Genomic DNA, 15,003 nt, shown 5'->3' with positions numbered 1-15,003 from the left:
TGTGACAAGTAGTTGCTGAGATCTTTCTCTGGAAAAAAAAAAAGGAGAAAAACACATTAAATTGAAATAGACAGGGGGAGGATGGATGGCAAAGTGAATATAATAAAATAGCAAAATAGACATGGCAAAACAAACCGGTGAGACAGGAGTTATTGCAGTAGATGTGCTTGATGTTGCTTCCTCTGAAGTTTTGAGATCAAAGAGCTGAAATTATCACCGCTTCTCAGTGTGTTTATGGTGTGAGAGCTTGGAAAATGTTTGCTGTTAGAATGGCAATCTCTCCAAAACACATACACACTATGTCCTACTTTGTATGTCATCAATAGAGTGATACAGGGTAATTAACTATAAAGATGCTATAATCAATAGTTTTATGTTATCGAAGGATGAAATGACTGTGTGCAATGTGAATGGGGTCATTTGTAGCGACACACCTATTTGTTGTGGTTCATTCTCACTGCTTTAATCTGTGTCATTTCCAGACACGACAGGCAGCTGTTTCAGTGAAAAAGCTCCACTTAATGCTACCTTCCCTGGTCCAAATAAAGTTAGCAACTAGCATCAGCATTTAGCTGCCAAATAGCCAGATATTTCCCTCAGGAGTTAGTGTCTGAGACTGTGATGCATACATCCCCAGGGGACAGAGAGGGACAGGTGAGTGCAGGTGTTCTGCAAACTACGGGTAGTTAGTTATTGTAGTTTGGCCACTGATTTGGCCCACTTAGGATCAGCAGTAGGAGCTGTAGCAGTGGCTGTGGCACACAGCTCAGCGAGGTAATTACGATACTTCAAACCACTTTGAGCCTCCGATTGCCACAATTTGCATAGAACATTGTACTCCTTCTTGGAGCCACAAGTCAATCAAATCTGAATACACAAACATGAAACATATATTTTTGCATTCAGTGTAACGTACAGTTTCCAATGCTGTCTCTGACGGAGGTCCCGTACAACACCAGGACTTACATTCATCAGGTGGACGGACTCCAAATTAATGCTAATTTTCTGGACGTGTAAATATGAAGTTGTTTGTTAGTTCATTCACTGTAACAACTTTATAAGGTGATAAAATATTAATGTTGACATTTTGTGTCTCTTGGTCCGTCCTCTCTGACAGGTGGAAAGAAAGAGACACATTGGAAATGACATTGTTACCATAGTATTCCAGGAAGGGGATGACGCATCGTCGTCCTTCAAACCGTCTATGATCCGATCGCACTTCACCCGTATCCTTCACATGGACAATGACTGTCACAGAAATGAAGTGTTAATCAACGACACGAGCTATGCTCAGAGGAGCAAAGGAACAGATACCACATCAGCCCTGTAAGACTGAAAACACATGGATGCATCTCCTATGTGATGAGTGTTTCCTTTACTTTCTCCTCCAGATATTTTTGCATTAGTTAGGTATAATAGCCAGAATGACAGTTACAGGTGAGTGGCTTTGATTTCTTTTGACTGTCCCTAGCTTAACAAAAAGTCACTTTGATTCTGACCACTGTGTCCCTTTGACATTTCTGTGATTTACTTAATTAAAACTGTAAAAGAGATGTTATATATCTGTTCTCTGTCACAGGTTGAAGATTTTCTCAGAGGAGAGTGTTCCACTGTTTGGACCCCCTCTCCCATCTCCACCTGTATTTACTGATCACCAAGAATTCAGGGACTTTTTATTAGTCAAATGTAAGAGAAAAACAAAGAAACTGCATCATAATATGACCAATACATCTGCATCATCTGTGGCTTTCTTAAACCAGTCTTTCTTCATCTCCTGCAGTAATCAATGGAGAGAAAGCCACACTGGAGACACCAACGTTTGCCCAGAAGCGTCAGCGGACCCTTGACATGTTGATCCGCTCGCTCTACCAAGACCTCATGCCTGACCTGCACAAGGTACAGACCAGTTCTTGTCCATTCTTGGATGGACCTGCTTTTTGGTCATCCAAAAAGTGCGTAGTACGTAGTTCTTCTTCGTCTCCTCTTTGTCACTTCACTTGCTGGTGGCGACTGTAGCCACTGCTGAGCTGCGTTCTGTTGTAATCCACTGCAGCCCCCAGTCTGCCTCTGCATACTGCAGCACACCGACTGGATATTACTGCAATGCTGACTTTCTCAGCAGGGATCTCTCCCCTCACATCACTTTTGTTCTTATTTCTCCTGTTTCTTTCCCCTCCTTTCACTGTTGCTCCTAACGCAACTTAATTCTCACTGTGTTTCACTCCTGCTGTTCTCACACCCTGCCAGGGTCAGTCTCTAAGACCCATTTCTGCTTTCTTTTTCCCTCCGTGTGTGTGTGCGTGTGTGTCTGTGTGTGTGTGCAACATTTTGGCTGTTGGTGTTCCACGTTTAGGTTCCTTTTTCTCCCCAGAACATGTTAAACCGCCGGTCATTTAGCGACGTGCTGCCCGAGTCTCCAAAATCAGCACGCAAGAAGGAGGAGGCACGGCAGGCTGAATTTGTCAGAATAGGGCAGGTAAAAAAAATTTAAAAATACACAAGCACACACACACACATATACACACAGAAACACCAAACAACCAGAGCTTTGTGGTAAGCAGCCAGAAACACTAACATGAACAGGCACATTAACACATGGAAACCAGGATACACGCACTGACAAAGGTGGGTATGGGTACACACAAATAAGCACACACAAACAGCATACATGGACAAACATACCTGATCACCTAAGAAACCCCGACACACATTAAATTAAATTAAACATAAAATTAAACACGTTATTAATGTAATTAGGCGTAATATTAGCACCTGTGAAACTGGTGCTAACCCTGCTTAAAGTGATTATATACAGAATTAACCTTTAACTATACTTTCTATAGATTTTTGTTGCTGCTTGCATCTTTGCTACAAAAAGCACTGAACCATCTTATGTTTGACTGATGTTCAGTTCTGACAATATTAACTGGAAAATTAAATACAGACTAAAAGATTTTTTTTTAACCCAATAAATGTAATGGGCAGCCCTGAGAAGTGTCTGCCAGTATTCATTTCAGGCTGTGTACTGTCAGCCTGGTTGTAGCCTGAGAGGGAAGGCACAGTGCCAAAAAATGCCTATTACCACAAATGAGACGCATGAAACCATCATGTACAAAAATGATACTACATTGAGCATTAATGCAACAGCTCTTTTTTTATTCTGAAAAATGTTCCCATACTTTATAGCACAAGCTACAGAGGAAGACTGGGTTTGGTGTAAAATGTAAAAATTACTTCACAGTCCACGGTCATATAATTCCTGCTCAGAGAATGTTTTTATTGATGGTCATTGTGGGAGATGTGATGCTGGTTTTGATCAGCTTCTATTGTGGAGAACACTTAAAATCTGAGCTGTAAGCGGGGGCTTAATTCACAGTGCGACATGTTTCATAGATTTCCTGTCAATTCTGAAATACAGAGACTTATCTACCCACGCCATTTTTTGTTAATTTTGACACAATATATCAGTCAAATGGAGAAACTGCAGTTGCAGGACAAGCCATGGATAGTTTTAAAAGCTGGCCTCTCTCATTTGTGAGTCAGATCTGTGAGTCATTTAGCAGCTATAACTCCTGACAGACAGCTGAGTGAACTGGACACCATGATACAATGATAAGGACAGGCCTCTGAGCCACAGTCCAGAAGTCATTACCAGGCTGATGCAATTGCCATTACACCTCTGTTCTGGACGCTGATGGATCAATTATATAATTGTACAGGAACAAAGTCTGAAAACACAGACAAGAAAAGAAAAGAAAAGCTTACAAAGTGTTGTCCATGGTGCTGAACCTAGATGATCTCTGGCATTTTGGAAATAATTTGTTTCAGGGTGGTTGGAAGATAATGGATTTTTTTTTTTTTTTTTTTTGAAAAGTGCCTGGCTTGTTGTGATGATGATGTCCGTTATTGTGGACATCGGTTATAAGGTCCACACTGACCAAAAATGTTGTCAATTTAAAAATATCCTGACTGGGTCTCAGACCTGCAGGGACAATGTGTCTGGTCTGTGATTTCTCTAAGCTGACTGATTTAAGGCTGATGAATGTGAAATGAAATGTCTGTGAACAAAACAAGGACAGTAAATCAGAAATTGTTCTTTCTAGACTCCTCACATACTGCCAGAAGAAATTGGGTTATCAAAGTCTGTACCTTTTTAAAATGAGCCCTAAAGATACATGTTTATGCCACTGAAGCAAGTCTGTCTCTCTTGTTTCTTTTGTTTGCGATCTATATTTGCCAACCCTTGTTCCTCTCCTTGTTACTGTTTGTGTTTTGAACCTTGTTTCTCTTGTTTCTGTCGCTCTCTGCTCATAAACACAAAGCCGAGGCATCGACACATTGTGCTGTAAAGCATGAAAACAAAGGGAGGTAGACGTGTCGAGTCATTGATTATCCAGTTTTGGAGAGACAAGACGTTTGTCCTCAACTAAACTGACTGCGTGTGTTCACACTCATTGTGTGATGCACATTATACACTGTGATTTCCTGTTCTCATTGAAGCCCAATAGGTCAGAATATGTTTGTTTTTATGGATATTTTCTGAGGGATGGCAAAGTACGCTGCACAGCGAAGCCATTGTACTGTTGGTTGGTATTGATTTCATCATCTCCAGATTGCCTGTTTATGCAGATATGTAAATGGAATGTCTGACTGTGGAGCTTGGATTGGAAATTGTCAATCTGATCAGATGGTTGCTGATTGAACACTTGTGCAAACTGTATTCAATTTTCATTTTGAAGTCATAGCACCTTTAATTTATGATGATACTTCTTTACTGTTGCCACTGTGCTTGTCCAGCTCCTGTCCTCCTCAGTGAGCTGTCTGTCACACTTCTCAGGGCTTAAAGAAGTAAGGAAACAAACGATAATGACAGGCCAGTTAAATATTAGTGATGAAATACAAGCAGCACAGTTCAGCAAGCTCAGACCACTGCTGTCCTTCTTGTGATCGATTTATATGCACGATTCACTTGCAGCACACATTCATTTATCCAGTGCAGGGTCCAAGATTTGAAAGGCTTGTCCAGACATTATTTCAGGAACTAGCACATTATTTATTTGAAGAAGTCATATCAGGTGTAGCTGCTAAAGCAGGTGCAGGTAAAAAGCAAGAAGTACATTTACTTAAGTTGTGTACTTGAGCACAATTCTGTACTTGTACTTTATTAGAGTATATACATTTTAGTATATACATTCAGAGGAAAATATTGTACTTTTTACTGCACTTTATTTACCTGATATTTCATTTAAAAAATATATGATAAACTTACAAGAAACACGATTCATTGTTAAAAATTAAACAACTTGGTTTCCAAAATGTTTGCCCTGTGACCTCTTACAGAAAATCAATGTCTTGTTGCGTTCCCAGAGCATACAGAACTGACAGATGTCTTTGTTGCGCATCATACCTGATGCCCTTTCCTCTCTAGGCTCTGAAGCTGAAGACCATCGTGAGAGGAGATGCCCCAACGAGCCTTGTTACCACAGGCCTGTGCAGAAAAGAGGTGAGTCTGACACATCTTTGAGACATTTCATTTCCTAGTGAATCCTGAACTTGTATTTTCTGAAAACAATTTAGAAATTTGATTCCATATTTATAATGGATATAAACTATAGTGGATTTAACTCACTTGACTTCACTTCCACAACTTGTCATGAAGTTTTTTTTTACAGTGTATGCCTGACTTGTCACCATTATTCAATATTGTGTTTTTGTAATATTCTGTCAAAGCAGGTGGATAACAATTGTAATATAAATTTCTCCCTGTCTGCTTACATGTATCTCTGTGTCTATGTATGCTGCAGCCATGGGAGTCCCAGTCATTCTGCAGCACTTTCCCCTATGACATCGTGTGTGCTGACTCCTGGGGTCAGTCTCTGCTGGTAGCCACCGACGCAGCGGGGGTCATGCTGCTGGATGGTGAGGTCATCCTAATCGATATCTCCCTATGTCCTCTAAAATAAAGCCACCCATCCATATCCATTCAATACTGTGCTCAGCAGAATGCCAAGGCCAACAGCTAACATGATGATGATAATGATGTTGTCCACGTTTCAGGCCCCGATCCGGCTTTAGCCAACGCTGGTGAGTGCCACTCAATCGATACTCCCATTTCTTGCTCAGGGGATTTTTTTCACAGTTATGACATATTTTTCAGATTTTACCCATCGTTTTTTATTCTGATGTATGCGTTGTGTTTCAGAGATGCCGACTCTGCCTCCAGTTCAGGTGTTTGACAAAACCATGGTGGTGAAGCAGATGCACGTTCTCGAGCCTCAGGACCTGCTTATCACCAGGGCGGACAAAGGTAGGCTTAGAATACAAGAAGCAGGAAAATGCTGCTTAACACCTCCTCCCTGCACATCAGAGACTGCTTCCCCTGGCACCATCCTTTGTCATCCCCTCATTCACTCTATTTTTGCAGCAGAACAGTATTAACAGCACATTTTCTTTCTCATTATTCCTATTCCTCTCTCTTATTTCATCTCTGCCATTTCTCTCTGTGCTGTTGAGTACCTACTTACCCTTTCCACCTCCATTGGTCCAATGAACACATTGATCACTCGCTGTGATCTAAGGAAGCTGACCTATAGAGAACCAATCCCTGTCTAGGTTGTGTACGTGTGTGTGTGTGTGTGTGTGTGTGTGTGTGTGCGTGTGTGTGTGTGCGTGTGTGTGTGTGTGTGTATGAGGCTGTGTGTCTTGTTTATCCTCAGGGACGGGCTTGACTGTGAGAGTGAAGTGGGCTTTAAAGGACTGATAGATATGCAGACAAACAGACAGATAAAATGAAACATACAGACCTACAAGCATAAAGAAACACAAATAGTATATACAAGAAGTTACTGTGAACTAACAAACAGCCACAGGATTTGTCTCATGTTTGCTCCAACCAGAGGAGCATGTAATTAATTACCCTGCAGATGATTAGCTAACCCTAATATTGACAAACAGGGCTGACTCAGTTTTGATAGTGATTATGTGATGGCAGCGGAAACATTTGTCATGACTGCGTGTGTGGGCTTTGATAAAGCTTCTGAGAGAGCACGAGCCTTAAGAAGCCTTCTAGTAATCCTCGTGCAGTACAACACTATTGTCTGGCCGTGGGAGGCTGCAGAAAAAGAGATGGCAAATTAAGAGTAACCTTAATGCAAAACAGAAGCGGCTTTTTTGTTTTGCTTGCAGGGAAGGACGCTCGGCTCTATGTGTTCAGACTCGGCACCCTCAAGAGAGGCCTGGAGGAGAGGCAGCTTGTCAGAAGCAAGTGCGACAGCCGGGAAAATAAACTGGAGAAAACTAAAGGTACAACACAAGGCATGCAACAATATACAGAAGGTTGCACACACAGCAAATTAATCCTTACAACAAACAAGCAAAATGAACTCTAATCTGCAGCGATCTACTTTAATTCAGTTTATTTCAGGGTTTAAAGGATAGGTTCACAATTTTCTAATCAAATCTAATCATGAAATTGCCAAAGATTACCACCACTACTGTGTGGATTAAACAAATAAGCTACAACATATATGAGCCTGATATCATTCTGACTCCCAAACCTTCTATCTGCATCTGCATTGATCTGTGGAGTGATGCCAGGGAACAACAACAGCACAACACATGTCCAATGTACTTCCTGTACCCTCACCCCCACCTCCTCTTTGTTCCAGGCTGTCATTTGTACTCTATCAACACCCACCACGGCTCAGAGCTGAGGATAGTAGCAGCCATCAGGAACAAACTCCTCCTCATCACCAGGAAACATCCACGGTTTGAAGCCTTTAGCGCCGTCGCCCCGGGAGCAGACTCACCAGTGGAGGAGTTTCAGTACATACGGGTACAACAACAAACTCCACATCAGTGAAAAAAAGAATGAATTTAATGGTGCCACTTTGCCAAAATGTAAACAAAGACAGGCTAAAAAAAAACACTGCTTGTAGTATTATCTCCTGAATCCAAAGCAACATATCCCAAAGCATCATGGAAACTGTAGATCCAAAACAAAGAGTTAAGACAAAGAAAAGTGTTATGTAATAATAACAATGGAAAAGAGTAAAAAAAATTAGTATTATTACTTTGTTTCATGTTTTTTATCCATGTGTATGTGAGCAATGAGGTTGTCGTGTACCATCCAACCATTAGGAGATCTGTCTGTGTGACCCGCCGGTGGTGATGGCGCTGGTGGACGGGCCAACGGGGGAAAATGACAATATGATCTGCGTGGCCTACAAACACCAGTTTGACCTGATCAATGAGAGCACTGGGGATGCCTACCGGCTACATCACGTAGACGCCAATAGGGTGAGGCCCACATGCACGCACGTACACATGGTGAAGACCCTGGTGGTTTTCTTTTTTTTTCTCTTTCTCGTCATTTCCTTTCTTGTGATGTTCGCTGAAGCTGAGCAGAAGTGAGACCTTCAGCTGACAACAGTTAGTCGCTTTATTTACCTCTCTGATTACCAGGCTGCTCCAGTGAATCAACGCGTTGTCAGCCACAGCCACCAGCTGGGGAGGGGAGGGAGGAGAAATGAGAAATGAGCAGGCTGGGGGATGAACAGCTGCTTTAATAAACCATCGTTTTCTGTTTTAGCCATTTTTACTTTGAAAGAATAACCACAATAACAAACTGTAGCAGGAACCCAGTACCTTCGGGGTATGTGACCTGACATTATTTGTTATAAACAGTCTCTCATATCTGACCTTTGGATCTTGCTGAATTGATTACACTAAACCGACTTGTCTTTGCCTGCAGGTAAATTTTGTAGCGGCCATTGATGTGTATGAAGACGGGGAGGCAGGTCTGCTGTTGTGTTACAACTGTGAGTGTTCCTTTCATTCTGAGCATTTTAGATGTTATTTGATTCAGGTCTCTGTCTCTCATGTCAAAGCTGAGCCTTAATGTTTTTTCTCTGCGACTGGAATAAAAATCATAGCACACAATGCTCCAGAATATTAAGAGCCAGAGATAGATTTTGAAAATGTAGCCATCTACTTCATCTTTTGTCTGCTTTTTTATGTCTGGATAATAGGACAAATGGCTCTCAAATTTCACTGAGTTACAGTAAAATGCTGCTCTCAGTCCTCAGTTCAATACACAGAGGAAAAATAACAGTAAACAGAAAAAACTGAAGCATTTAATTTGAAAGTTGAACTTTCCCACGTGTCTGTTACAGATATTTGTTACTACAAGAAAGTTTGTCCGTTTAACGGCTCCACACCGATGATCCAGTCCAACACCTCCGACTTCCACTTCAGCTGGAACCAGATGCCCAATGCTATTGGTAGGTTACCACGGCAACGATGCTTAAACCCCACCCTGCCCATGCTGCTGGCCTGGCCGGAGCTTGCTGTTGCCATGGAAACACCATGTGTAGCCACAAGCATCCAATTGGCCCGTGTGATTATTTGTGAGGGGAGTTTTGTGTGTCTGTGTGCATGTTATGATTAATGCAGAAGGTGATGAAAAGAAAACACAATTGGTATTAAACCTGAAACCCTGAGCCTGTCGATAACAACAACATGCATCCTTTCACACACACACACACACGCACACACACACGCACACACACACACATAGTCCAAAACAAGCAACAACAAAATTTGCTGAGTAATAAAACAAATACACAGAAATATATTGCAGGCCCTCAGTTTGAAAGCAACTGTTAAAGCTGCCCTGACCGATATATTTATATTCACAATGGACCAAATTAATTTGCGTTATGTGAAAGGAGTCATGTATAGATCTTTGTGACAAACCCACAAAAATAATTACCCAGACAGTGTTGCTAACAATTTTGACTCAAAAAGTCACTAAATGTGTAGTCAAACTACACGTAACTGACGGTAACTATCTTCATCATTAGCTATTATTATTTTTCAAGCTTATCATCGCATCTTCCTCAAACTTCAAAAAATGTTTTCTGAAGGCTGCTGTATAAACTGAGGTGACATCAGAAGAGAACATCCAGGAAGTGGAATAAACTCACTCTTGAATCTGTATTTTGAGAAAAAAAATTTAATAGCTTAAACTTAAATAGTCATGTTAAATCATTTAGAACAAAAAGGAGAAGTAGTTGTCTTGACAAACAATGGGGATCAGTGATTGGTCATCAGCACGTTCAGGTTTCTGTCTGGCTGCTGATTGGTTGACTTAATGTGCTGTTCTGCCCCCTTTCCTCTATCACTAAGTTAGCCATGTCAACATTATAAGGGTATATGTTTATGTTGTGTTCACAGTTTGTTGCACTGCCCTCATGTGGCTAAAAATTATGTAATGCCGGCTGAAGTTCAACATCTTATGTTAAGAACAAAACATAACTCAGTCTTGGTTTCACTCCGTCCAGTTAACCAAAGGTTATTATTCTACCAGCTCTTTTCTCTTTGACTGACACATTAAAATGTCTGGTTGATCAGGTCTCTTTTTTCCCCCCTTCAGTTGCACTTATCGGATGGTTTGTTCTTGTCAACACAGCCTCCCATGCTGTCACTGCCTGCTCTCACCTTGTTGTGCATTTTACATCAATCAGAGGCGAGGAGGACTAGAGCCCCTCGGAGAGAAGCTAATTTTTTCTGCATATGTCATCAGCTAATGATGGCATTTCAAAATGCCATTCTGGGTGAAACTATTAAATGTCTCGTATTGTGGGAGTTGAGCAAATTTTAAAAAATGTTTAAATTTCTTGTTTTTTCTGTCAGACTCGGTGAAATCTTGGTGCTGCATCTCCCTGATGCCCTCTCTTGATCATTTGTTGCTTGTTATACCATATGCTTGTGTTGTCTTTGCAGTTTGTGCATTTCCTTACATCCTGGCCTTCACAACCGACTCCATTGAGATCCGACTGGTGGTCAATGGCAACCTTGTGTACACAGCAGTGGTCCCAGAGCTACAGTTGGCAGCCTCACGGGTCAGTACAGTTGAAAGCTAACACAATACCATGTCCATGCACTGCCTTTGTCAACAGTGTACACTGCGACTTTGTCAATAATTTATTTCATTTATATTTTGTTATTTTATTCTTTGTCCAAAACCAGTCAGAGGTTATGTAATTGGGTAGTAGACATCCATGATGTGTGTCTCTACAACACGCTGGTGTTCACTCTATAGCAAGAGCTCCTCCAGGTTGTGAGTGTTTTCAGTGTTTTCAGGCCACACTGCGTTATAGAAGTAGCTGTCTCAGCTCTCTCATTTCAATCAATCTTTATTACCCCAGTGGGAAATATGGCTGGCAATATGCATGGCTACAAAGCAATAATACACTCATAATTCATACACATAGATAATTTAAAATAGACCACAGTGCACCTGGCACCAAATAAATACTTTTTCTTCCTCTATTCTCATTTAATCTCTTTGTTTTTTCATTTTTTTTTCTTGTCATGTTTCACCCTCTGCATCTATCTTTTTTTCTCACATTCTTTTTAATATTTCCTGGAAGGATCTCATTCCCTCATTTCATGTCCTTCTGTTTTTCCACCCACAGTCGGACATCTATTTTGTTTCGTCAGCCCCGGTGAGCTCAGCCTCCAACTGCAGTTCAAGAGACACCAGTTCCCAGAGTTCCCCACAGACGCCCACCGGCTATGAGATGCCCGCGTTTCCTTCGCCGCTTGGTGATGGTAAGCCCTGTAAAGCAAAAGTACCAGAGGAAGATGATATTAGTCCTTTGACAGTAGGGGTTTTTAAAATGTCAGTGTTGCCTGCAGACCTGGTTGACTTTGGATGCTCTGTTAGCCCAGAGCTTGAGGTCCATTTACATAAAGTTGTCTCAGCAGAATGGTTCATTGAAGCCGCAGCCTTTCCCCTCCAGGGTTAGGGTTACTTTCCCAGAGTTTAATCAAGTGTTGATATTTAATTGCATTCATCTCTCCAATGACTATTACCTCATCCTTTCTCACTGTATAATACTGACATAACTCATATGACAAATATTAAAATGTCCTCGTTAGCTACTCATAGTGGTACTGAGGAAACAAGTCTTTCCATACTTTTTTTACTACTGAATATAACCCTACAGATGGTTTTAAATATTTTAGATCATTACCTACAAATCTTAATTTTTACATTATAGCTGACCATTTTCCAGAGCTTTCAGATTAATCTCAAGACTTACATGCAGCCATTTGCTGACATTTATTTAAGTTCAGTATGAAAATCAATTTGCAGAGACTTGAAACCCCAAAAAACATACTGTTGAACATTCATTACGAAATAGGCAACAATCAAAGTTAGAGTTTGTTGAAATAAAAAAAAAAATTGGTGCGTGGGAATATGTGTCAACAACTTGAGAAACGAAAAACACAGAAATGTCTCATACAAAATAACCCAGACTGTTGTAACTTTGGCAGAACATATTGTGTTCGTGCAGAACCTCGTTGCTCAGAGTAAGAAGCTGATTGAGAAAATTGGTTTTCGGGGCCTGAAAGAAAGGAAGATAATCCATTCAAGTGAGCAGTTCAGCATTTTTGTTATTTTGTGTTGTCACATTTCACTGCAAGACCGGATCATTTTGAAAACTCTTGCTGCTGGTGCGTTCTGACATCCACGGGTTTACTGCTGACAAGCTTATCGTTGAAAATTCAACATACAGCAGAAGAATAAAAAGCATGGTGAAAAGGATTATATGAATTTTGTGTGGGCTGTGTTATTCCATGTTTTTCTTAATGTCAGCAAATCCCATTAATCACATGAATCCTGATATCATGTTCAGTATCAGCCAGTCTCTAAATACTTTCCGACTTCCCAAGTCTGTGGCACTCAGCCCTTTTTGTTCCTACTGAGGATTTAAATACTTTATGATTATATATATAAATATATATTACTTCAGTTTTTAAATGGCTCTGTAAATTTCTAAAACAGGTAGGCACTGTAGTTTAATGTTACTGGTTTTGTTTTTGTTTTTTTGTTTTGCTTTTTTAAATGAGATTTGTTGACAATAAGAACAGTATAGAATATCAGCAGACTTATCTTTTTATGGCTCAGAAAATGTCCACTGTGACTGCCCACCTGTCTCTCACAACTTTCAAGTATCAACAAACTGATTTTGGCACATGAATTAAATGAATGGAGGCCTATGGTTGCAAAATAGGTAGGAACTAACATGACATGGAAAATGGTTAGCAGTTATGTAAATGTGATTTGTAGTTAAAGGGCTAAAACATGCAAAATCATCATTAAGATCTTTTAAATTCTTACTGACTGCAAATTACAAAAAGAGGAACAGACTAATCACCCACAAACCTCCCACCAACACCTCCCCCATTCAAGGGACACAATACGTGTCCTCAGGGGCAGAGAATGCTTTCAAGGATGATTAAGGATCAATACGAGCCCCTCCCTTCCACCCTCCAGTCCACTTTCACTCCCTCCTCCATCTTTTATTGTATACTTGACCATTCAGAGTCCCCCCCTCCCCCGACAGCTGACCTCTTTCCGATTGATACAACTGTCTGAAAATGGGGCATATTTGTGATGAGCAGCTGTTGTCAATGTTGTCAGTGACTTACAGGTTTGTCATTCATTGTGAGCCAACAGACTGATGGATGACGGCAGTGTGAACTCCTCTGTGTTCATTAGACTTTCTAGCTGTTAGAATGGACACAAAGTCGTCCTCAGATTCATCCATGTTACTCTGACGGCTCCAGTGAAGGACAAAGCTTGAGGAAAACAATTATTAAAATGTCCGGGTTGTCTATCTGCTGCTTCACCATCAAGGCAGTCTTTTCCTGAGGGGAGCGGGTATTTACAGGTCCCATTAAGACTAACAGGGAGGAAGGTCTGGCTGTCACTGCTGCAATTAGCTGAGGACGGGCTTTATGCTTTTAGGCTGGTTCGGGTAATCATTTCTCTCGAAGGGATTCTCATTTTCTTCCCTGTTTTAGCCGGTTATGCATATGATTCGGCATCGCCGGGACTCGCACACCTACCACCAGTGAACCTACCTTGTCTGTGAACCTAATTGTGTGTACTCTGTGTGTTCAGTTTGTGTAACCCTCTTCTTCGTCCCTGGTTCAGATTCTATACGGATCCCCTATGGTACCAAGCTTTCCCTGTACATGTCTAAGGATGCCGAAGGTACTGCAGGATTCTCCCACAACTCGTCCTCAGTTCATGAAAACACTCATAATGCTGCCCCACTAACATGCACGTGCTCCCAGAGTGTACCACCCTGTCTGCTCCAAAGCGGCATGTTGACTTGAACGTTGGTTGAATGTTAAGTGAACATTATGTCTTCCCCATCCCCCCCTCCTTCTGTCTTATCTAATTAAAGCATTAGTGCAAGGAGAGAATGAGACAGGGGGTAAAGGTGATAGAGTGCAAAGTAAGAAAAAAAAATGAGGCAGAGGAGATAACGTTGATCAAGCAGTGGGTTTCAAAATTACAGGAGGAAGAGAGGAGGAGACGCAGAAAAGGTATGCATGAGTATGAGAGAAAAGGGAGGGGTTGTGTACAAGCAAGAGGTTGGGGGAGAAGGAGGGAGAAAAGGGAAAGAGGGAAGGAGAAGACACGTCTGCCGCAGCATGATTTACAGATTGCACTGTCGCCATGGAGACTTTTGTCAGCCCTCTCTTCGATCCAAAGTGGTTGTCCAAACAGCGGTGCCACAATCTGAGGGTGAGGACGGGTGGTTGGTGGGGGTGGATGGATACCAGGGGGGGGGGGGGGAGGCTAAAGAAGGAGGGAGAGAGAGAGGTGGAAGAGGTGCTGACAAAAATCCCATCCTCTAACTGCCTGTGCACCTGCTGTATCTGCTCCTTGGGGAGGGTTTCATCTGATGTAATTGCATCAGTAATGTGAACAAGTTGCTGTTACTGATGTGGCTGCTAGCCGCCACCTACCTCCACTGGCTTAAACACACGCCAAAGACCTACAGCAAAACAGCTTGCTGCTCAGGAGAATTCAACTTCAATTAGTGCTGAAAACACTCCTAATATTTATATTTATTTCATTTGCCAGTGTGACGGAGTGTGACACTTCCCCTGGTCCAGACACGCATGTGGAATATA

General features: G+C 41.5%; 1 protein-coding gene across 5 annotated transcripts in view; it reads left to right on the top strand.

Annotated features, from left to right (window-relative positions):
• The window catches only part of garnl3 (GTPase activating Rap/RanGAP domain like 3), a 53,410-nt gene that overhangs the window by 35,895 nt on the left and 2,512 nt on the right, over nt 1-15,003 (top strand). For 2 of the 5 annotated variants that reach the window (XM_041059386.1, XM_041059388.1), the window contains exons 12-28: nt 1,118-1,226; nt 1,392-1,437; nt 1,580-1,686; nt 1,781-1,896; nt 2,354-2,476; nt 5,429-5,503; nt 5,805-5,919; nt 6,058-6,084; nt 6,203-6,307; nt 7,186-7,302; nt 7,668-7,834; nt 8,140-8,298; nt 8,753-8,819; nt 9,174-9,281; nt 10,786-10,904; nt 11,481-11,616; nt 14,012-14,071. In XM_041059386.1, coding sequence (XP_040915320.1) covers nt 1,118-1,226; nt 1,392-1,437; nt 1,580-1,686; nt 1,781-1,896; nt 2,354-2,476; nt 5,429-5,503; nt 5,805-5,919; nt 6,058-6,084; nt 6,203-6,307; nt 7,186-7,302; nt 7,668-7,834; nt 8,140-8,298; nt 8,753-8,819; nt 9,174-9,281; nt 10,786-10,904; nt 11,481-11,616; nt 14,012-14,071 — 1,756 coding nt within the window. The remainder of the gene's footprint in view (nt 1-1,117; nt 1,227-1,391; nt 1,438-1,579; nt 1,687-1,780; nt 1,897-2,353; nt 2,477-5,428; nt 5,504-5,804; nt 5,920-6,057; nt 6,085-6,202; nt 6,308-7,185; nt 7,303-7,667; nt 7,835-8,139; nt 8,299-8,752; nt 8,820-9,173; nt 9,282-10,785; nt 10,905-11,480; nt 11,617-14,011; nt 14,072-15,003) is intronic. The other 3 variants (XM_041059387.1, XM_041059390.1, XM_041059389.1) reach the window with 3 other exon arrangements.

The sequence above is a fragment of the Toxotes jaculatrix genome, chromosome 16 (genome assembly GCF_017976425.1).
Source record: "Toxotes jaculatrix isolate fToxJac2 chromosome 16, fToxJac2.pri, whole genome shotgun sequence".
In the NCBI taxonomy this organism is placed as follows: Eukaryota; Metazoa; Chordata; class Actinopteri; family Toxotidae; genus Toxotes; species Toxotes jaculatrix.
This window is presented reverse-complemented; position numbering and strand designations above follow the sequence as displayed.